The 26094-nt window shown below is 33.5% G+C and overlaps 1 protein-coding gene across 1 annotated transcript in view; it reads right to left on the bottom strand.

Annotated features, from left to right (window-relative positions):
* Nucleotides 1-5322: 5322 nt before the first annotated feature.
* LOC139489313 (prolactin-releasing peptide receptor-like) overlaps nucleotides 5323-26094 on the bottom strand; it is a 34546-nt gene continuing 13774 nt past the window's right edge. Inside the window, exons 2-3 of the mRNA XM_071275597.1 lie at nucleotides 13514-13735; nucleotides 5323-6934 (exon numbers count right to left, since the gene is read on the bottom strand). Of these exons, the coding sequence (XP_071131698.1) occupies nucleotides 6566-6934; nucleotides 13514-13735 (591 nt within the window). The 3' untranslated portion in view covers nucleotides 5323-6565. The remainder of the gene's footprint in view (nucleotides 6935-13513; nucleotides 13736-26094) is intronic.

Raw genomic sequence — 26094 nt, forward strand, 5'->3', positions numbered from 1 at the left:
ACGGAGGGAACCAACCTACGGTCGATGCCACTGCTGGTCTTCTATCAGTCCCCAAAGATAGTATCAGCTCAGTAGGCAGTACTTCAGAACTTACATGATTTATTACATATCTCTCTTAAAGAGGGGGGGCAAGGGGGGTCCCAATAACAGCAAAACAGCAAATTGATTTGGCTCATAACAGATAACAAGGAATTAAAATGGACAAAAACAGATAACAGTAAATGAAATATTAAAATACTATGGTCTTTGACAATCAGTATTTCTTATTACGGATATAATCCTTTGTAATGCATTCCATTTTCTATGACTATGTTTTAGTATTAATTTATGTATCTAGAATGTGTTTAAATTACTACTCAATATATTATAATATTTTTTATACGCTCGTTAACGGAACGTATTATGGTATACTGTTGTCCGTCTGTTGTCAACATGTCGGACATTAACTCAAAAACTCTTTAACCAATTTGCATTAAACTTTGGGAAATTGTTTATATCTATTGACGTGAGCTCCCTTTTTGCTTTTTTTTTTTATAAATTTAAAATTTTAAGTTTCTGGGTAATGGGTTTTTATTCAATAAAATTGGTAGTGTTTTTTTTTTCCGTTTTCTGATAATATCTCAAAAATGCTTTCACAAAGCAAGTAATTTTGGTGAATTGTTTATATCTATTAACATGAGGTCACTTTCAATTTTTTTAAATTTTAGATTTTACGTTTCCGAGTTAACGGGTTTTATTAATTAAAAAGGGGGGATTTACCAGTTTTCAGACATTAACACAAAAATGTTTTCAGCAGTTCTCATGAAACTTTGCTGAAATGTTTATATCTATTGTTGTTAACTCCCTTTCGATTTTTATTATTTTAGATTTTATGTTATTGAGTTAAGGGATTTTATTCATTAGAAAAAGGTGGTATTTTCTAGTTTTCAAAAATAACTCAAAAATGCTTTCAGAAGTTCCCATGAAACGTTGGTGAATTGTTTATATATATTGACTGAAGCTCCCTTTGTTGCTAATAAAAAAAATGACCTAAAAGAGTTTGAATATTCTGACTTTTTCTAAATGACCATCTAATGAGGTGTGTGAATTTTTTCTTAATAAGACTATGAGGCAAGGTGGTATATAAGGAAGAAAAATCAAAAGCACTAATCATAAGCATGCAATTTATTAAGTACTTCGAACGAATTTTGACACTCCAAAAGCAATTTATTCCACTATTTTCAAAGGCCTTATTTGAACAATTTTTTATCAGGTTTTTGATTGTACCAAGTGTACTAGTAAATAGAAAACATAGTTTAGAAGGGAAACAATGGCTTGAAACGAAATAAATCTTTGTTTGTAATGAGTTATGTGCAGCTTCGGATCCAATTACATGGTTGAAACTTTCATTGTACAATGCATTTGGTTCTGCTTTGAAAAGAATCACAGAGCTGAGTATATGTACCATATTATATAAAAGGTTAAGTGGTTGTTAGGACCTAGTCCATTATTGAGATCCTTGTCAGGTATTCCTGGCCATATGTTTTCCTTTTTGTCATATTAAGAATTGTTTTAATTTAATATGTTCGTAGGGGAAACAAGGAACATTATTATCATACAAAAAATTAAGATGATTCTAAATACACATTCATAAAAAAAATGGAATTCATTACAAAGGATAATCATAAGATATACTTGAATTGTCCTGGACCTCACTTCTGTGATGGGTATATGTTAATGGAATCCTTCTCTGAATACGGGACAAACATATTAGTAGTGGTAGACCCCAATGTCCAATGATCTTCAATTTATACCGAATATTGACTGTCAAAAAAAAAATGCTAACATTCCAATTTTCAATAACAGTTAACAGCAAATACATTATCACAATAACAGATAACAAAAAAACTAAAAGCCCAATAACAGCTAACAAAGAATAAGACAATAACAGCTAACAGCAAATACATTTTCAAAATAACAGATAACAAAGAATTAAATTGCCCCATAACAGCATAACAGTTAAACCCCTTGCCCCCCCTCCTTAAACTGTCCTCAATAGTTTCACGTTAATACTCTCCACGATACTATACCTACCTATATTTATCACGTGGCTTTTCTTCTTCTTCAACAAAAAATAGTTAAATGCGTCCGTTCGCGCTGTCCTCTTTACATGTATTTCTTTTGGTATTTTTGTTGTTTTGTTGCAGTCTCATTGACGTATAACCAATATTTCCCTTTTTTAAAGTTGTATAAATGGACTTGTAGCCGTGTGTTATTTGACATGTATAGGTGTATGTTAATTAACTTGTAGCTGTGTGTTAACTGTCTTCCTATACGGCTTCATTAATGCTTACGAACTTTGCGGCTTTTATTGAATTAAGAAGGCTATTTTACTATTTATTCACACATTTGTGAGATACGTGCCACTGTTCAAAGTTGCAAGACAGACAAAGACGCACAAACGACAACATAATGACAGGCTCCTGACGTGGAAACTGCAGTCACAAAAATAATATGTTATTCGCAATAAAAAATCCTGATATTTCAACAAGGTTCATATTTGATAATTTTTCCAATTTGACCTGTTGAGTACTAGCAAAACCTTTTAAGTGCAAGTCTCGGGCAGAGGGTACAGACATACTGGTTGTTATATAATTGAGATATCAGATGAACAGCATGCACTGGTTACCCATCAGATAAGGGAGAGATATCTAAGTAAATATAATCCAATTAATGAAATAGTATTACCTCTAATTATTAAACCAACAGAAGTAAATCAACATCCTACCATTGCTAATTCATAAACTGATGCACAATCATAATCAAAGGATTAATATGACAGTTGTTTCTTACTTTTTATAAGAATTCGGTTTGATGTACTTTTAAAATTATCATACTTTGCTTCTAATGAAGTTTTACGTTTGCTCTTTTTAACATTCATATGAGCTAAGTAATAAGTGTACAGACTTTAATTCAATCAAGCTCATTAAACAAGCAAGATACAAATCATATACATTTAATAACACAACAATTTAATTATATCACACTGATTTCAACAATAACAAACGTGAAAATCAAATAACATAACTGCACATCTGTGCACTTCGTCCGAGATGTCGGTGTCTTGCACTGGTTACAATCTTATATTGCATTTTGTTTATTTAACTAAACATGTTTTTTAAATCGGACGTAAGCAGTTTGGCTTTGATTAATAGATTACCACCCCTGGTTTCCAAATGACGTTGGCTATCTAAATTTTTGACAGAAAATTCCTGATGAAGGTTATTCATGCCCGCGTCACACTGTCCCGATTTTTATATACGATGGACACCCGAATGCGAAAATTGTAAGTTCGTACGAAGTTGGTCCCGATCTCGTTAAAATACCAAAAAGTGACCGAAGCAAGTACGATGAATAACGAAGTCTATACGATGGTGCCGAAATTATATACGACAGCAAAAGATGGACATACGAAGGTTAACCGAAGACGGGTATTTAAGCTTCATATCTCAGCCGAAGCCTACACGATGGATCACGAAGACTACACGATGGATTACGAAGGCTACACGATGGATTACGATGATGGCGCGATGGCCATACGATGTCTAAAAGATACGGACAGAATTTCGACAACATATCGTTTCTGTACAAGTCTGCCATGCATGGCGGGAAATCGATCTTTTTTTTCTAATTCTTATAAAACTTAGTGTATTATCCCCTCGCCTACTACATGTAAGTTGCGTGTAGATTAAATTGTTATGGACACTCTAGAACCAAAATGCTCAAAACTTGGTATGGTGTTACTCGTTAAGAATATCTTAAGCGCTATTGACTTTAAAGTTCAAAGGTCAAGGTCACAGTGGCAGTTGTAATACAAGACAATATCACCCTTGTGGACACTCTAAAACCAATATGCTTCAAAAGATTTTAAACCACATTTGGTATATTGTTCCTCCTTGTAATGATCTCAATTTTTTTACGTTCAAAGCCAAAGGTCAAGGTCATGCAGATGGACTTGTTTTTTCTCCTTGAAATAGCATAATACACAGGAAATTGGTTGCTCATTTTTTACCTGCTGGTTCTAAAGACAATATTAAAGATATTTCCAGTTACTGAATGTTTTGGTTGATTTCTAAAAAAATAGTTTATGTATCAAATATGCATATTCAATTTACCATTTTCTGCATGTGTCATATACAAATATAGTGTCCATATTTGTCCCCAATATGTTACATACGAGTGGATGCCACGCTCGGCATTGCCTTTTTTGAACTGTAAAATGTGTGCACTAGTCTGAATAATCACCCATAATTATGCCCATGTTTACTGATTTATCTTAAAGGTAAGGTAATGGGTTCGTTGATCCCTTTTATTCAAAAAGAGCTCTTTCCAGGAGAATATCATAATAATATAGACAACAGGAAGGATGTGGAGAAAGCAACAAATGCGGCAAAATATGACATATAGAAAACAAAATGGTTATGGAGTAAACATTCGTGTGACAACAACTCAGACAATACATAAAAAATCAGAATAATGAAGAAAAAGTTGGTTTACCTATATACGTGTACCTGCAGTGTTGGTGTACGAGGCGCGTTTATGATTTTCATTATGTTACTTGATATGAAAAATTGACAAAAAATAATATTTTACTTGTAAAAGTAAATCCTGAGCCTGTAATAGCTGCTCTTGTTCCATTTGAATTAATAGAAACAACGCTGTCGCCTTTCTTGTTCTCATAGAATCATATGATATGAGCTCCATGTTTTGTGAAAGTCTTTCTCAACTGTCGTATTAGACTGACCAGTGCATATCGCGCATGTCACTTTAAATGTATTTTAGCGCGAAAATTAACTTACATTTTGCTGGATTTATTGCCGTCGTAGTTCCATCTTGTCGCCTTCGTACTTTTATTCGATGGCATCACGACGGGATTACGAGGTCTTCACGAAGTCGTGTTGCCATTGTAAGACCTTCGGGTATCTTCGTGATTCATTCGTGTAGACATCGTAATGTCAAAACTGCCCGATGGAAACGATGGAAACACGAATGCAATACAATGTGCATTCCCGGTGACATTACGATGGTGAGGATGGTGATACGAACTCAATACGAACCCTCAACATCGGACGCACCTTCGGGGATTTTTTAACATGTTAAAAAATTTAGAACCCTTCCCGAAGTTGTCCCCGAAGGCTAGAAAAAGTGGCCGATGGATCTACGATGGTTAAAGATGGCACTACGAATAGCCCGATCTGGATACGATCAGTCCCGATTTTGAAAATTTCCATTATCGTGTTGCCATCGGCGTAAAAATCGGGACAGTGTGACGCGGGCATCAAGGAAAGCGCTTCGAATACTAATCGTCTGCCTGGCTGACTTTGTTTTGATTTTTAACTATAAGAATAACTAGCTTTGGCTGACCGATTGCTGTCTGTATGTGTGGTATTAGTTGTCCTTGGTCGACATTTGAAATACGAGGAACAGCCTTGCCAAAAAAAATAATATTTGGCTATAAGATGTCTCGTTCAAAGGTGCCGATATGAGTAAGTTATCGTCTTTAGAAATGCTGTCGTTCATATTTAATTTTTCATATAAATCTATATGGCTTTGCGTAATAACAAATTAAGAACAAATGTTTGATTGCACAGTAACGTTTAGACTATAAAATTGAGAATGGAAATGGGCTTGCATTTCTGCACTTATGTGAGTCTTTATTATCGTATAAACTTGGCAATACAATTATCAATACCAATATTTTGAAAGGATTTAAGAAATATATCATGTTATGCAATTTCGGGGTCGAACTAGACGCTGTGAATAACAATTATAATACCACATATATTTACTGTTGTGCTGTAATAGAGTCGACCTTTCATTTAACCAGTCAACATCAGTATCAAGAATAAAATTAATGTCGTGTTTCAAATTACTTATATTGACAAACCATGAAATATATACTTACGAAAACAAGTTTAATCAATGATATTTTTGAAAAATGGATTGTTTAACAAGATCATAATATCAGAATTTGCATCTACTACTAAACAAATATTTTTCAAGATCTTGCTTGAATTTTTTTTGCTGACTCAAGTATGCTAATTAATTGATTAATAAAATATACATTTTCGATATTTGTAAGGAAGGAAGACATTTTTTTTATTAATTGCATAACAGTAATTGGGGTGGGGTGGGTGTATTTTAACGCTAGTCTTTTAACAATATTGGATAAGAAATAACTCCTTTTTATGATTTCAATTGTTGACCATTATTGGAGAAAAAACTCCGTTATTTACATACATACAATAGCGATTTTTAAAATTAATTGTGTTGTGTTCGAGCCGCTTTTCTCGATTTACCTCCACCAGGAACATTCAAACCCAATTATTCAAAATCCAAGGATGCATACAAGGTTTTATATTTTGGATGTCCATTTTGAAAATTCAAATGAAATTTAAAGCATATGAGGGAGGTTATATTATTTTCCCTGACAAACTTTTCGGCGAGTGTTTGATTTCCCGATTATGGACATTCATTTATGGAACCTTAAAATATACACTTTTTTTTAATGGTCAAATATTTAAAATTAAAAACGAGAGGCCTGGGTTTCATCGTTTAAGGTAAGTACACCAGGAACTGTAAGGTTTGGTTCTGACATGTGGTAATGTTTAGAGGATATATCAACAGAATCCATATTCCCATTTTGAAATCCATATTCCGAAGGAGGTCTGCTTGCTTCCATGCTAATTTTCCTGAGTCCATTTATACTTCTAGATGGTCGACGTCCGGACATTTTCCTGTGGCTCATGATACAACTTGTTTGTCTGAGTTGACTTGCATTCCGCTTGGTGTACATCATGCTATCATATGTAGACAGACTGTAACTCCTCATCATAAGCTCTCTCAAACAAGCACAACACGGTAACCAGTTGTGTAACATTACGATAAGATCTGCCTATAACGATAAAAGGTTATGAGTTAACTTTCAAAAGTGCTTGTTAATTTATAAACAAATTGTATTCTTCTTGTAACATGCAGTAGATGCTTCAATCATACATGCAGGCTTATTTTCGTTCATTTTTTTTTTACATAAACGAGGCCGTTAGTTGCTCGTTTGAATTGTTTTACATCGTTTTATCGGGGCCTTTTATAGCTGACTATGCGGTATGGGCTTTGCTCATTGTTGAAGACCGTACGGTGACCTATAGTTGTTAATATCTGTGTAATTTTAGTCTTTTGTGGATAGTTATCTCATTGGCAATCATACCACATCTTCTTTTTTATATACGAAAATTAGTGCTTATACAGTGTTATAACTATATCTACTCACAAACATTGTCATTTGTTTGATTTTTTTCTTTTAAAACTTTGCAAACAAACAGATAATTCAAAGCGTTTGAAAAACGACAATACAGAAATATGCCAATCGGATTGAATAAACATTAAATACAAAATAAGTACACATCATAACTCAAAACCTATCAAAAACAAAATGAAGTCACGTTTTTGCATTATTATATGCCAGTTCATGACTTGTAACAGGACTATATTAGCGAAGCTCATAGCATGTACGTATCAGCTGGTACGATATTCCAAAGCATGATTTCTTAATCAAGTGATTTCACTAAAAGAAGTTCACCCCCACTACATCACCAATCTTATAAAGACTGAAAGCGACTGGAATTATCCTTTTTCAACAATATATGGTTTTCATCAATAATTTGTGACATTGTCCAAGTTTTCTGATGTTATTTTAAATGTTCTAAAATGACAATGCCCCACAAATCAACAATCCCCCTCTGCCATTATTCGAAAATTTGTTTCTGAGCTTCAGAAAAGATATATGATATGACCTTGGAATCGTATGACCCAAGACTCATGTAAGGTTGGAAATAGTTTACATCAGCAGATCTGATAAAAGACTCAAAACTACTGCATGATGAACGAGTACTCACAGTGACTGAAATATCATCAAAGTCAGATTCAAATAAATGCAATGACCTACTCGTAATATTAATAAACATGAGAAAATATTTAAGAAACCAAAGTTTTGTTGTATTTTATATAGATGCTGTTTCCTTTAAAACTGTTATAGCGTATAAACACTTTGTTGATATTAAATACAAGTTATGTGTATCAAAAATCAAAAAAATAAATTATAAAAACAGTGAAAATTGTGTTTGCCTAGTTGTGTTTGCCTTTGTTTTGTTATAAATCAACTGAGAACCAGATTGCATCATCCCAAATCATGTCAGTGCCGCAGGTATTTATACAATTACACATAGCACCCGCGCGCCACCTTGTTTTTAGTCAATATGTGAAATATTTGTTACTAATAAGTATATTTCAAAAGCTGTCGAGGAAAAAACTGTTTTAATTTTCACTCTGTTTCTTCACATTATTGATAATAGGAAGATTAAATGAAAATGTCAACCACCTAAGAACACATTAGCATCAAGGCTTAATGTCGCTAAATACATCTTAAATTTATTAACCTTAAACTGAGTAGGAAAAAACATTCGTTTACAAAAACTTATTAATTTAATGTCACAGATATTAACATGCCGTTTTTCCACATAAAATAGAATAAACTTTTTAAGAATGGAAAGTGTTGAGGACTAAAAAGTGGATAAAACAAATGAGTAAGAACCTCGTCAGAGCTTGTCAATGTTTATTTGACATTTACAGGAGTCTGGCGCTTCTGGAGTACAACATTTTAATCCATGTATGTTGAATTCATCTCAAGGAGTCGAATTTAGTACTCTATTCTTTATAATTCAAAACTGGTCTATACTATAGCGCCAATTTCGATCATGATAATGGTATTTTTATTTAAAGACCACCAGTAGATGTCTTTAGGGATATCGGGGTTCGGTGTGATTTTGTGGATTTACTATTCATTTTCATCTGTTGGTACGCATACATATCTTTTTTAAAACCCCGCCTTGTGCAATATTATTTATTTTCAGATCTCATTTAATAGGCCAGGATATTCTTTTATAGAACTTTTCTCCTTAGTAAATCAAATGGTCGTCCATTTACTAATTTTATTTTCTCTCTTTTTTGTACAATCATTACTAATTTAAATGAAGTTCTGTCGTTGAAGGAATTTAAATGTCAGATTCTTCAGTTGATTCATTGCGTTATGAAAGTAATGAAACGATATAGGACTAATTCTGTATTTCTGTCTTTAAGCTTTGAATGATGAAATGTCTTGTGTACAGGATCAAACAACTCTTTAATATTGGAATAGACACAATTTACCAAGGAAGCAGATATTAGAAAAGGCCTTACACATGGTAAAGCTCATTTTCACTTTTTTATGTTAATTATCTTGTAATGCATCAATGCATTTGAAATCTCAGCGTTCATGATCTAGGAAAATCGAGGAAGATACAGCAATTTCAGAATCTATTGCATCCTAGGTATTACATGTTCAAAAGTGTGCACCAAAACGGTGTGATTGGTTAACAGCGTTCTGAACAATGGAGATTCAACCAATGGTTTACCGCGTTCTGAACAATGGAGATTTAACCAATGGTTTACAGGGTTCTGAACAATGGAGATTCAACCAATGGTTTACAGCGTTCTGAACAATGGAGATTCAACCAATGGTTTACAGCGTTCTGAACAATGGAGATTTAGATTTAACCAATGGTTTACAGCGTTCTGAACAATGGAGATTCAACCAATGGTTTACAGGGTTCTGAACAATGGAGATTCAACCAATGGTTTACAGCGTTCTGAACAATGGAGATTCAACCAATGGTTTACAGCGTTCTGAACAATGGAGATTCAACCAATGGTTTACAGCGTTCTGAACAATGGAGATTCAACCAATGGTTTACAGGGTTCTGAACAATGGAGATTCAACCAATGGTTTACAGCGTTCTGAACAATGGAGATTCAACCAATGGTTTACAGCGTTCTGAACAATGATGATTCAACCAATGGTTTACAGCGTTCTGAACAATGGAGATTCAACCAATGGTTTACAGCGTTCTGAACAATGGAGATTCAGCCAATGGTTTACAGCGTTCTGAACAATGGAGATTCAACCAATGGTTTACAGCGTTCTGAACAATGATGATTCAACCAATGGTTTACAGCGTTCTGAACAATGGAGATTCAACCAATGGTTTACAGCGTTCTGAACAATGGAGATTCAACCAATGGTTTACAGGGTTCTGAACAATGGAGATTCAACCAATGGTTTACAGGGTTCTGAACAATGGAGATTCAACCAATGGTTTACAGCGTTCTGAACAATGGAGATTCAACCAATGGTTTACAGCGTTCTGAACAATGGAGATTTAACCAATGGTTTACAGCGTTCTGAACAATGGAGATTCAACCAATGGTTTACAGCGTTCTGAACAATGGAGATTCAACCAATTGTTTACAGCGTTCTGAACAATGGAGATTTAACCAATGGTTTACAGCGTTCTGAACAATGGAGATTCAACCAATGGTTTACAGCGTTCTGAACAATGGAGATTCAACCAATGGTTTACAGCGTTCTGAACAATGGAGATTCAACCAATGGTTTACAGCGTTCTGAACAATGGAGATTCAACCAATGGTTTACAGGGTTCTGAACAATGGAGATTCAACCAATGGTTTACAGCGTTCTGAACAATGGAGATTCAACCAATTGTTTACAGCGTTCTAAACAATGGAGATTTAACCAATGGTTTACAGCGTTCTGAACAATGGAGATTCAGCCAATGGTTTACAGCGTTCTGAACAATGGAGATTCAGCCAATGGTTTACAGCGTTCTGAACAATGGAGATTCAACCAATGGTTTACAGCGTTCTGAACAATGGAGATTCAACCAATGGTTTACGGCGTTCTGAACAATGGAGATTTAACCAATTGTTTACGGCGTTCTGAACAATGGAGATTCAACCAATGGTTTACAGCGTTCTGAACAATGGAGATTACAGCGTTCTGAACAATGGAGATTCAGCCAATGGTTTACAGCGTTCTGAACAATGGAGATTCAACCAATGGTTTACAGCGTTCTGAACAATGGAGATTCAACCAATGGTTTACAGCGTTCTGAACAATGGAGATTCAACCAATGGTTTACAGGGTTCTGAACAATGGAGATTCAACCAATGGTTTACAGGGTTCTGAACAATGGAGATTCAACCAATGGTTTACAGCGTTCTGAACAATGGAGATTCAACCAATGGTTTACAGCGTTCTGAACAATGGAGATTTAACCAATGGTTTACAGCGTTCTGAACAATGGAGATTCAACCAATGGTTTACAGCGTTCTGAACAATGGAGATTCAACCAATGGTTTACAGCGTTCTGAACAATGGAGATTCAACCAATGGTTTACAGCGTTCTGAACAATGGAGATTCAACCAATGGTTTACAGCGTTCTGAACAATGGAGATTCAACCAATGGTTTACAGCGTTCTGAACAATGGAGATTCAACCAATGGTTCAACCAATGGTTTACAGCGTTAATATGGTTTACAGCGTTCTGAACAATGGAGATTCAACCAATGGTTTACAGGGTTCTGAACAATGATGATTCAACAAATGGTTTACAGCGTTCTGAACAATGGAGATTCAACCAATGGTTTACAGCGTTCTGAACAATGGAGATTCAACCAATGGTTTACAGCGTTCTGAACAATGGAGATTCAACCAATGGTTTACAGCGTTCTGAACAATGGAGATTCAACCAATGACTACATTCTCTTTTCATTTTTGGGTACGATAAATAAAATTACCAAAAGTCTTTAAGATTTTAAACGACCAATTTCCCCTCTTCCATTTTTCTACGACTTGTTATCTGTATAGTTTTATACCATGTCTTAAATGCTATTATCTTTTGCATTGGCTTTTTAAGTTAAAATGTACGAATGTGAATTCTTATTTGTTAAAGCGAATTTCGAATCTCGAACGTTGTATTTAGAAGTTGAAATTCCATCTCAAATTCCAGATTGCAGATATCTATTTTCGAATCTGAACTTTCAGGTTTTTTTTAATCATTGCTATTGTTGAACATTGTGATATTTTGAACAGACCTTACTGCTATCGTCAGTCGCAATTAGAGTCTCAAAAGTGTCTATAATGGGCTTGATAATGTCTCGTCTGACTTTTCATTTAGTTACTACATCTTGTCGGAAGCTTTTGCACAAGACGGTTATTGACTTAAGCAGACATAATCAACATTTATGTAAATAAAAAAAGTCCCATGATAGTTTACATCCAAATAACAACGAAAATCTAATTCAATTATTGAAGCATGTTGTAAAAAGTCTTCCGATTTAAATGAATTATTTGTCAATTTGTCGGTATATAGGACGTTGAAACAAAAGACTTGAAATAACCGATTCAAATTACATGAATAGTTTATATTTGACATGTTTCTACAGTGACATTATTAATGTTATTAGCCTTGTAAATACTTATAATTTGATTAATAAAATGTCTTTACACACGGGGTTTCAAATTTATTGATTCTTAATATTTACGCATCTTCACGGAGCGCATTAATTTGTAGAACTATAATCGCGTTGCAGACAATGATCTGATCTGACATTAATTCTTAACAGTACTTCATAAACTATATTTAGATATAATCACAAGGAAATACTAGTATCACTAATAAATCAACGTGTATTTCTGTGACAAGAAGGTATCCCTATAGATTTATCAGTTATACTAAACGCAGATGTATCTTGCTTTACCCTGAAATTTCCTAATTATTGACAAAAAAATGAGGGTATGGCAACCATACAGTCATATTTCATCCCGTGAAAGCTTCAACTATATGTCGGACTTTTATATATTGTTCCCTTTTCCATTCTATTTTTTTGTCATGTTTTGATAAGATTTTGTTAACATGTATTTTCATCGTTTTTCGTGTTTTGAAATAGCATTGTTAGTTTGTTTTCGATTTATGAGTTTGAATAGCACTTTGGTATAAGTATCCAAATATCAACTTAATATTGTAATCCGTAAAAGAGTAAAGGTTCCAATAAAGGCGCGATGTATTTAGTTATTATTTTGTGTTTTCCCAGTAGGCCTTGGTGATTTTGTATATCGATAGTTCTTCGTCGGTCTCAATGATTTTCGAAGTTGAAACATCTTCATTTACATGTTGGCAGCTATGCTGTTTAATGTTTTTTTTTTTACTCCGTATTGAAGGTCTCACTGTGACTTTAAGACGAAGAACAGCAGTAGAAGCGCTTTTACTTTGCCTATTATGTGTTGTTTTTATTTGCTGTCCACAGGATGTACTGATATACTGTAAACCAACTTATTTTAGCGAGCGATTTATTTTCGCGACTTTCGCGGGTAGAAAAAAAAACGCGAATTTTAAATCGTCGCGAATATGTAAAACTTCCACTGTTCCTTATTAAACTTCATCAAGTAAATCAGAAAATCGCGAAATTAAATACCCGCGAAGTGGTCTAGAAAGGGTAAAACGCGAAATAAAGTATCAGCGAAAATAAGTTGGTTTACAGTATTTAGAATTTTATAAGTAATTTTACGTTAGAACTTACCCGAAAACTTTCGTTAGTAAATCCATATATAATTGGATTGGCAAAACTATTACTCATAGCTAGCCAATGGGCTGTTAAATATAATCCTAAAAACACATAATATTCTTTCTGAGACTGGAATTCCATTATTTCTGGGTTGGTATCTCTGGCCATATTAAGTCCGTGAAGTGGCAGCCAACAAAGTCCAAAAATAGCTACAACTATAACCAACATCTTCACAACCTGTAATAGCAATTAAGAAATAATAGGTAAGGTTATACGTAAAAGAAAAAGAAAGACAGTCAGGAACCTGATGCGGTTGCGTCATTCTTGAATGCCAAGACGATAACATAGGCACTTTTTCTTCTACGATTCATTGCCTCATAAGCAATCATTATCAAAACGCTATTTTGTGCAGGACTTTTTACAAGTGCGTTTGGGACATTTTGTCATGATTTAACACCATATCCCTAATTTTCGTATTAGTCAGTACAAATTAGCAATTTTAATTCATTCTGTCTTTCGGTATTTCATAAATATACATTTTCATGAACGAACTATCAATTAGATATCTAACATCTTTAAACTATTTTAAAATATGTAGATTACTGCAAAAAAACCAAAAAAACAGTAGACGGTAGGCTATTTTTTAAAATCAAGATTCTGCATTTCAGTTGATCACCCTCGCCAACAACCCGGAGACTGAAGATGAGTTAGATGTGTATCTTTTATTGAAATTTTGATGGGATTCGTGTTGCTAAATATTTAGTTTTCTACGTTGTGGTTTATGTACTGTTTTTTTTTTGTCTTGTGGTATTTGACTATCTTTTGTCATGGCGTTCTCAGTTTATTTTCGATTTATGAGTTTGAATCACCCTTTGATATCCTTCGCATTTCTTTTACTTGATATCAAATTTAACCAGGTGCTTCGTAGGACGCAGCTTCATACGACCGCAGAAGTCAAACCCTGAACAGTTGGTGCAAGTATGGACACAACATTCAAGCTTGATACAGCTCTGAATTTGGATCGTGATCAAATTTTTGACATAATATGAGTTTCTGACACAAAACAAATGTCAAGATCTTATAAATCTATTGCGCGATATTTTGCAGTTTAAGATTTCTTCTTCAAACTTTTCAAAAATTTGGAATTTGAGAAATTTGCCAAAAAAAATTGAAAACTGTTACCCCTCCTTTTTTTGCAATTAGTCCATAACTTGACATTTCTTCACACATAATTTACAAGAAGTGTAAGGGGGGAAAATCGGAACATATCCAACATTGTATGCTAAATGTTTTTGGATTACCTCCCTTACACTGCTTTTAAATTGTCTCAATTATCCATTGACCAGAAAAACCTATTTTTTCCCCTTTTTTTTGGCTCTTTTGCCCATAATTATAAAACATGTGGAGCGATAACCCCTAAGGTCAAAATAACCAACCCTTCATGATATGGAAACTTGTGGTATAATTTCAACGAGACTTATACACTTAAACACAAGTTATTGTTTGAAAACTACAAAAATGCTTATTTTGGGCCCCTTTTTTGGCCCCTTATTCATAAACTATTGGGACCAAACGCCCCAAAATCAATCCCAACTTTCCTTTAATAGTATTGAACCTTCTGGTAGAAAAATATAGAGATCAATTAACTAAAACAAAAGTAATTGTCCGGAAACAAAATGTGTCTTCGGGCAACATGATACCATTATACGACGCAAAACAATTTTTTGCGGTCGTATAAAAACCAAAAAAATAAATAAATTGAAAACTAAATATAATTTTTTTTTTTAATCTTCATAAACAACTGTTTTTGATACGAATCTGTTTATTATGAAACATTTACCACACATTGCAATCGTCATGAAACAATTATATTGCTATTAGATTTGAAACCATAAAACAGTATTTTTTTCAGTTTATCAGGATCGCCCCGTTGAAATTAAAGCATGCATTTGATACAATCTTTAATTCATAAAATTAACTTTATCTTTCTCTGTTATATAATCAATTACTGCATAGAGTGAATCAAGAAATTTGTAATGCCTGTTGCATTTAGATAATGATATGGGATTAATATCAAACATTTTTCGATTAGCATTAAGTAAGTACTTATAGATTCAAGACGAATCGAAAAATCTATTGAAAAATCTATTGATTTAGCATTTATAAAGGACTTATTTGAATTAAACAGACGATTTCAAAATTTACGGGTTTAAAAAGTATTTTGCATAGGTACTTTCATACACAGATATGATAGAACACCTTTCTTAAACAACTTTTACATTCACAATTGTATTCCTATCGTAAAATTCAATGATAACTAAACAGAACAGCTTAACGCGCAACTGGCGATTTAAATTATAATCCTGGTACCTTTGATAACTATTTACACCACTGGGTCGATGCCACTGCTGGTGGACGTTTTGTCCCCGAGGGTATCACCAGCCCAGTAGTCAGCACTTCGGTGTTGACATGAATATCAATTATATGGTCATTTTTATAAATTTCCTGTTACAAAACTTTGAATATTTCGAAAAACTAAGGATTTTCTTATCCCAGGAATAGATTACCTTTAATTTAGCCGTATTTGGCACAACTTTTTGGAATTTTGGGTCCTCGATGCTCTTCAACTTTGTACTTGTTTGGCTTTATAACTATTTTGATCTGAGCGTCACTGATGAGTCTTATGTAGACGAAACGCGCGTCTGGCGAATTAAAGTATAATCCTCGTACCTTTGATAACTACCACTGTGTCTAAACCACACCGGCAAAATTTGCTCGGACTCGATGGTATCTAACATCCGGCACAATGACGGAACACCAATAGACAAAAGAAAGGTAGGTTTCTCCTTATTTTTTTATTTTTTTTATGATATCGAAGAATATATATACATATACAACTATTTTCTATTGTGAGATGCAATATTTTCTACAACCGTTCTATATTAACGGAGAAATAACTCAAAATGCATGTCAAAATGACGAATTGAGTGAACCTTGCCTCGAAATTGTTTAATTTCTCGTTAAACTGTTCACATTGTACGGAAAGAAAGGTACGGGAAGATAGATATTGACACGGAGATTGCAAATTTAGTTATTATGAGCATCTCAATAATTGTATTTCTGTGTATGGAACGAAAGAAAAGGGTCATGTCAAATTGAAATAAACCGGTTTCGTCAATGTTGTTACTACACAATCACCCGGTTTCGTCTATATATATCACCCGGGTTTTTTTTTGTTTTTTTTTAACAAACAATTTATGAAAAGAAACTGTGGCACGGATCTGAACATTGTCTTTCGATAATTTAAATATATATTTATTGTAAAGTAAACTTGGCGTGTTAAAATCTATTTTAAACGGGCACTTTTGGACATAGTTGATTATGATAATACACATTTTCCTAATGAAAGGCGTATCCCTTATTTCACTTAACTTCAAACTAATTTTAAATGGAATATAAATACTGAATAGCAAACACTGGTATCTAATTATTTTGTAACATTATTATATTTTCTTTGTTTATAATAGTAGTATGTAAAGATGAAAAATAAAAGGATGTGTTTTGATTGTGCCATAATTTTAATTTACTATACTATATTATATACACTTAGTTTACAATATTTACTATCAATTATTAATACATTTATGCATTCAATCATTGACGAACAGTCCCAAACCGACTATAGTCTATACTGTTCTGCACAAATTAATCATGCATGCAGTCCTGCCAGATTTTCTGGTACTATATATACTGTGTTACTTGCGCACTAAAGCGAGTTTTCACACTTAAGCATCCATAACATAGCAGTGAGATTTGTAACTTTCTCCCCGTTTCTGGTAGGCACATTTATTTTCAAAGGCATGTTTTTCACATTTTTTTTTACAGTTCAAAGTCATTTTTTGTACAGTTCAAATTCAATTGAAACTTCAAGATAACTTTCGAAAACAATATCTGACAGTTTTGTATTTTCAATGTGAATAAAAGTTGGTTTGCAAAACATGACCGTCATTTATATCTAGGTCTTATTAAGAAGAAGTGACGGTGACCACTTATCCCATAAGCATTGACAATGAGACAACTTTCTTTTAGACACAAAAATTATGTTGAATTAATCAAGTTTAGGTCAGCGTATGCCTTAAACAATGAGAAAAACACACAAACTGCATGAAAGCAAGCTATAACAGGGCCCTAAATTATAAATGTAAAACAATTCAAACAAGAAAACTACCTGCCTATTTTATGTTCAAAACGCATATGGTATATAGCAACCAAAGACAACCATGGAATTACAAGCGTGTGATTCGGGAATGGACTGAGTCAAAGTGTTGTCGCTGACACAAACAGTACAACAAAAAGTACAAATAATAAAAAATGATGAAAAAACCTTAACTCGTCCGATGACAGAGCCTGTATAGTAAATGCGCGATGTGTACCAAAACTTGTATCATAGTTAAAATTATCCCTTAAATATAATAAATATACATGTATTCGCAGTTTACTATGAAGTCCCGACTATCACTGAACTAGTATAAACATTTATTAAAGGGCCAGCTAAAGGACGCCACCGGATGCGGGAGTTTCTCGCTTCATTGAAGACCCATTGTGGCCTTCGGCTGTTTTCTGCTCTATGGTTGGGTTGTTGTCGCTTGGAATTTGTATGAACTTTTCATGTTGATAGACATTTTTGAATAATACGTCCACTTTGAAATAAACTGAATCCGTCTGTCCGTATATATTGTCAAAATATATTGACCAACGTCAGTGTATGATCATCATAACACAACGGCGACAATACAGACTCGTTTTTTTTAGTAATGTTAACAAAATAATTATTATTGAACTTTGTCGATGACCTGAGACTATTATACTATTATACTAATTTGTACATATATAACAGTATAGTTACAATAAGGGATAACAAAACATATTTTAATGCATGGTAGTTGTAATCCTACATTCATTTTCTATGTCGATTATGCATGCATATACAGTTGTCTTATTATCACCGTTTATCCTAAGATTTATTTTTAACGATTGTAGAAAAGATTACACACATAGAATGATTAGATTACTTATAAAGGTGCCCATCCTTTTGTGCGAGAAAATCACATATCAATTGTGTGTTTCGATTTTTAAGACCGTAAACTTTAATTTCAAGTTTAAACATGTTCAACATATTTTCCCATAACTCATATAGAAAACGCATATTTAGAGAGCTTTAATCTCAATATGCTGTTAAAAAATTTCGGAATGCAAAGTAAATTAAAATATTTGTGTTCTATAAGAGTAGGAATTCAAGTTTTTGCTTATTATTTTTTTTGAATCTGAGACTCATATAAATAATAAGCCGTTGTCCGGTGAACGAATTTGTTTTCCAACGACCCACAAAACTCCTTTTGAACGCTGAAGTTAAATAATCAATTATAATGTAATGCGATTATGATTTTTTTTATTTGACCAAACCGGGTTATCCATTTTGAAATCTATGACGAAACCGGGTTGTATACATTGACGAAACCGGCCAGTTCCATTTTGACATGACCCATTTCTTTCGTTCCATACACAGAGATACAATTATGGAGATGCTCATAATAACTAAATTTGCAATCTCCGTGTCAATATCTATCTTCCCGTACCTTTCTTTCCGTACAATGTGAACAATGTAACGAGATATTAAACAATTTCGAGGCAAGGTTCACTCAATTCGTCATTTTGACATGCATTTTGACTTATTTCTCCGTTAATAAAGAACGGTTGTAGAAAATATTGCATCTCACAATAGAAAATAGTTGTATATGTATATATATTCTTCGATATCATAAAAAAAATAAAAAAATAAGGAGAAACCTACCTTTCTTTTGTCTATTGGTGTTCCGTCATTGTGTCGGATGTTAGATACCATCGAGTCCGAGCAAATTTTGCCGGTGTGGTTTAGACACAGTGACTACTTAAGATCGAAATAAAATAAAAATAAAAAAATAAAAAAAACAAGGGGTGACTCATGTGCTCTGGAATAGAAGCATTCAACACCTAACGAGTTGGCGTAATTAGGATAGAATGCTACGCTTTATGAGTTTTATATATGTTTCCTCTAAATTTCGGAATTATGTTAAAATATATCGATGAATTCAAAACTACGAAAAAGTTTCGTGTGCTTGTAGGTTATGATTCTTTTCAATGCCAACTAGCTATTACATAGTTCTGAGAATATTGAACTCCACAACACTCTTACAATACCTTCTGTTAACATACAAAATAAGAAATTAGCTAAATAAGTTCAAAAGATATTCTAACCTTGCTTTCGCTAGACCATTAATTTTCTTCTTAGTCTAAGAAAGACAAATAACTTTTCTATAGAGAAATAAGAACGGGAGAATGATTTATAGTATATCTTTTAGAGAATAAAGCTTATCTTATCTTTGATATGTTTCGTGTGATCATCTAATTAACCCAGAGCAGCATAACTGACATGCACCTCAAATATTCATCTACACACAAATGATATGTCATGAATCATTACAGTCCATTACACCAAAACCTTAATTGTATTATTGGTTATGAAGAAAACAGTTCTTTCGGGTTGTTTCTTACGATCATTAGCCTCAAAAGAGAAACGATACGCCGAACTTCAAATCAAAAGTAATGTTTAGCTCTGGCAGTTAACTGCTAAATCAACGATTTATGAACAAATTTCTGTCTGTAATATTGACAAAAATTGCATTTTAAGTCACTTAACATTTTCTAACATTGATGTTTTGTCAATTTCATAATCAAGGATGAAGAAGAATATGAGGTCAAGGATCCGACAGTTTCATTTACACATTTTACACCATAGATTACTCAAGCTCTGTGTGGCAAACTCCTTCGGGTTTTTCATTGTCAATGCTCTTCAACTTCGTCCTTTATTTTACCTTCCAACTTTTTTTGATTGAGCGTCACAGATCAGTCTTTGGTAGACGAAATTCGCGCTTGGCGTTCATACATCATAAAAGTTGTAACTTTAATGAGATTGTTTTTGGTAGTTGAAGGTTAAGTTATTTGAATACAGGGAAGGAGAAATGATTAATATTCACAAGACAAATATTCAAAGGCGAACTGTTTTCCTATTGCTGCTATTTGTCGTGATAAATGAAATATGGAATGGATCGATATGATTGGTGTTTAACGTCCAGTGTCAAATATTACATATATATCAGAACGAACACATATTGATTTTACGCTGAGCCGGATCTTAAGTTTTAGGCATAAGGTATGAAGTCAAATGGAAGACATGTCACCATACCTAACATGTCTTTGGTTTTCACCAAAACATTTCATATGCTAAGCGAAGAAGCAGCAAATACTAAATTGGAGATGTAATAACTGTGTTAGTAGGACAACAACCAACGGTTATATCTATCCCTATAAATGAAAACAACAATTAAATAATACCACAGCAACTCTCTGCAAAAACCGGTGAAAGTTAACAAAATATTGTGAAAAGAAGTATGTCTTTTTTCCCGGATAGCTTCTAGTCTTCATCTCAGCAAGTAATCAACTGCAGGAAGGATTTGTCTCTCTTTGTAACTACCAACGCCTCTAACTTCTGCGATACTTCTTCGTTAGCCAGATCTGTCAATTTCAGTGTGAATCAATCTGATAATTTCTAGACATATCAGACATTATGACGTCGTTAAAATGCTGAAATAAGTGTAAACACTGTCGGTAGTGTAGGTTGGTCTATCCGCTTATCGTCAATTAAGTTTTCCACCTTTCCCCACGATTTTTTTTCTTAGATAATGAAATAATTCGATTAACAGAAGAGACAAATACCATTACTAATACAGTTGCATGTGGTACAGTTATTGTTACGAATAGAATTTGAAAAAAAACTTCAGTATTATTTGGCCATGTATACTGTATAAAAAGATGTTCATATTCTGTAGTGATTTTTAAGATGTTTAACCCGTCATTGTTTTCGGTCTAGACGATGTCAGGACGATTATGTTTCACTTGTTCTGTTGATTAAAAGAGCTTCTGTCAGTTTTTATGGAACCCTACCTTTTTGAATAAATAAAGGCAACAGTAGTATACCGCTGTTCAAAAGTCATAAATCGATTGAGAAAAAATAAATCCGGATTAAAAACTAAAACTGAGGGAAGCACATCAACTTTAAGTTGAAAACCAACAAAACAACAGATTTCGGTATTTTTGCTCTTCTTTTTCATCAAATTCCAGATATCGTAAACCTAAAATAAGAATTCCATAATGTTGGTAGTCATTTAACAAGTTTATATAGAGAGCATAGAACTCCATCAAGTTTCAATATTATTCAGTGGTATAACATTAATGATTTTACCGGTACATATTTGCACCATTGGATATGTCTTTAGATAATACTCTTAGCAACATTTTTTGTTTCTTTTGTCTATATGATAGTTGTTTTGTGATTTTACTCGATTTAAAGAGTCAAGGACTGTCACAATGATTTTTTACCATGTTGTGCCTTAAACAACAATTCCGTGTTATTGAACGGGGTTAGATGCTCGCACTCATGTTTATATATCTGCATCATTTTATTTATGTATGTTGGCAGTTGTTTTCGTTGCAGTGCAGTGTTTCTGATGTCCTGTTGTTTTCATCTTATAATTGTCATGATCATGTAGTTCAGTTGTAAGTTGTTGTCTGTTGTTATGTTTGTTTTTCGTTAATTGTTATAGCATAAATCGGGCATTTGGTTGAAATAGTTTCACTTTTTGTCATGACGTGGTCTTTTATAATATATAGTATATGTGTATAATCGAAGGCCACAATGACCTACAGTTGCTTACATCCATGTCATTGGTCATTGTTAACATCTTGTCTCATTAACAATCATACCACTAAATTTTATCATCGGTATAAGGACATCATTCGTAAATATAGCTCAACATGCAGACTTCTTATACGTTCAGGTATTTCACATCCAATTATTTATGGAAATATTCTTTATAAAGCACAAAAATGTCAGTATTCACCTCAGAAACTAACAAAACCTTTAAATAGACTTATCAAGAAGGGATATAGTTACGATACTGTTGCCAGGTCACTAAAGATTGCTTATTTTGGCGTTAATATTGATTCACTTATAGGGTCTTTGCATCGGAACTAAACACATTTATTCAAAAACCAGATGTTGGCATGACACGGGTTACATAAAAAAGAAGATGTGGTATGATTGCCAATGAGACAACTATCCACAAAAGACCAAAATGACACAGACATCAACAACTATAGGTCACCTTACGGCCTTCAACAATGAGCAAAGCCCATACCGCATAGTCAGCTATAATAGGCCCCGATAAGACAACGAAAAACAATTCAAACGAGAAAACTAACGGCCTTATTTATGTAAAAAAATTAACGAAAAACAAATATGTAACACATAAACAAACGACAACCACTGAATTACAGGCTCCTGACTTGGGACAGGCACATACATAAATAATGTGGCGGGGTTAAACATGTAAGCGGGATGTTCTTCTCATATATGTTATGATGGTATGATACTAAACCCCTAACGGGAAGGATTGTGCCTGATATTCATATGATGAAATCATAATCTTTCAATCAGTTTAATTGAAGTCTGGAGCTGGCATGTCAGTTAACTGCCAGTAGTCTGTTGTTATTTATGTATTATTGTCATTTTGTTTATTTTCTTTGGTTACATCTTCTGACATCAGACTCGGACTTCTCTTGAATTGATTTTTAAATGTGCGTATTGTTATGCATTTACTTTTCTACATTGGCTAGAGGTATAGGGGGGGGGGGGGGGGTGAGATCTCATAAACATGTTTAACCCCGCCGCATTTTTGCGCCTGTCCCAAGTCAGGAGCCTCTGGCCTTTGTTAGTCTTGTATTTTTTTTATTTTAGTTTCTTGTGTACAATTCGGAAATTAGTATGGCGTTCATTATCACTGAACTAGTATATATTTGTTTAGGGGCCAGCTGAAGGACGCCTCCGGGTGCGGGAATGTCTCGCTACATTGAAAACCTGTTAGTGACCTTCTGCTGCTGTTTTTTCTATGGTCGGGATGTTGTCTCTTTGACACATTCCCCATTTCCATTCTCAATTTTATTCACATCTACTAATTTCTATATTGAATAACGCGTTAGATTTTGTTTTGAGGAAATGGAAATAAGATGCCAAAATTATTCCCATTAATGAACTTGAACTATAAAACTATTGGAGGTTCTGTGAAAAATGTGATTTACTGTGACGAATAATTTTGACTATCTGTCTATTGTTTTTATTAACCATATCAATAGTCCCTGTGTGGCCTGTTATATATTTGATCGAATATTTATCCATTACAGACAGTGTGAAGTAAAACATACTATCTCAGAAAAACAAAACTCATCAACGGAAATATTGAATAGTGATACCAGAAACCGACAACGATAATAGCTGGAGGCGATAATTTTCATGTCTGTAAAACTAAGGTTAAAACAGGCTGATCTTTGACGTCACACCAATTGTTTTTTTAGATGTAAGCAATGTCAACTGTTTTAATGTATACCATCATAACAAAACGTGAACTTGTACTGGGGGCTGTAGACTCTTTATTTTGTAACCGTTTGTGGTCTCTAGACAATGTAGAAATTATTTTTTATTGACTTTTTTGGTGTCAGTTATGTTTACTTTTCATCTTTATTGATACCAAACGAATACGCTAAACACCATTGTTTAGTTCTTAGTAAAGTGATACTGTACTAAGGGGCAGACAAGATTTCCCTTTGAACCCTTTTTCTATAAATGTGCCTTTCCCTCCGTCAAACATAGCGTTCTAAATTGAAATCTATTCCAAGGTTAAATGATCAACAAAAACAATCAAAGAAGGACATCCGATATTATGATGTATGAATGATGAAAGAAACAACAGTCAAATTAAAAACACTTTACCGAAACTTTATATAAAGATGATTAACACGATCCCCCAAAATTGAGTGTGTTACCAAGTTCTCCTAATGGTTAACCGAAGCTGTACTTTCCTTCTAAAGCAATCAGCCGTGTTTATCTTGGGCTCACCCTTGATAAAGCACATTCCACAGCGGTATTGAACCAAAAATGAACATAACACTTTTTAAATTGCATACGTCCGAACAACCTTCTTTTAGGGAAAACCTGATGAGATTTTAAGATCTGTAATATCGTATCAACTGGGAGATATTTTAGTACGAAGTGAAAGAGTATCGAGGACCCAAAATTCACAAAGATTTTGTAAAATACAGCTACGGTCATCTTTTTATCGGGAGGACAATTCTTAGAATAATATTTAGAAAAAAATCAAAGTTTTGAATGCAGTTAATATATAATTATGTCCATATCAATGATAATGCATTGTTATGATAATATGAATTGCTGATACCTGGCTGGTGAGACCTTCCCATGGTAAGGCATGGACAATAAGACCGTTACGTAATTTTATAATATAATTGAACCAGATTTATCAATAACAATAGCAAATTTACTATTTGCGTGTAATTGAAGTTGTCCTAGATGTAGCAGAGATTGGAAAATCTATTTGCTACTACATATTTTTTTAACTATTTTTACAATACCCTTGCGACAAACTACAAGATAACCAACCAGTCATAATTTCTTGTGATGGCAGTAGTCAATAATAAAACTATTTCATTGCATCATTGGGATCCTAAATCGTCAACTGTAAAGGAGATGACGTAATATACGTATGATGTATTATACAGAGACTTGCATTTACAAAATTTACAAATATAAGAACATGTAGATTATATAGTACAAGAACAAGTCAGTTACACTTTTATTTCTGTTTTAACACTTTTGATGTAACAAGTTTAGAAAGGAGAGATGGATAGGGAAATATAATTTTGAATCCAGCTAGAATATGTGTTTTACCTAATCATATGTTCATTTTTGACATTTTCATCTGTTATGTTTGTTGGTTTTGTTCACAATTTTTTGTCAATATAATAAAAAAAAGAAAGAAATTAAGACTGGCATACAAGTAATAGGATAAGCTCGCTTTAAAACCAGGTTTAATCCACTATTTTCTACATAAGGAAATGTTTGTACCAATTCAGGAATATGACAGTTGTTTTTATATTCGTATGATGTTTTTAGATACTTGATTTTTGCAGTTTATAAGGGAATTTCTGTTTTGAATTTTCTTTGGAGTTCGGTATTTTTGTCATTTCTCTTTTCATCAATGTTGTCAACAGGTTAGCTCGTGATATCTGCCTAGCTAATAAATCGTTTACAGTAAATTACATAAAGGAATCAAAGCAGAAACAAGATTTGTCAACTTTCCAAGGGAATTTTATTAAATGATATCCGATAGAATGAGAAGATTCATCCAACTTTGTTAAAAATATGAAAACATGAAATTGAAATCACCAATACTGTCTTAAATTAAAAAAATGTCAAGCTGACCCAACCTGAATTTTACCAATATAACATTAATTAGGAACCGTATAATTCAACTTAACAGAAAACATGTATTATCCAAACATGTCAGTACTATATAATACGAAAAAAATACAACTGGAGGTAAAGGTATCACCAGGACTAATTGTTCGCCAGAAACTGATGGGCTTAG

This window comes from Mytilus edulis, chromosome 9 (assembly GCF_963676685.1).
Source record: "Mytilus edulis chromosome 9, xbMytEdul2.2, whole genome shotgun sequence".
Taxonomy (NCBI): Eukaryota; Metazoa; Mollusca; class Bivalvia; order Mytilida; family Mytilidae; genus Mytilus; species Mytilus edulis.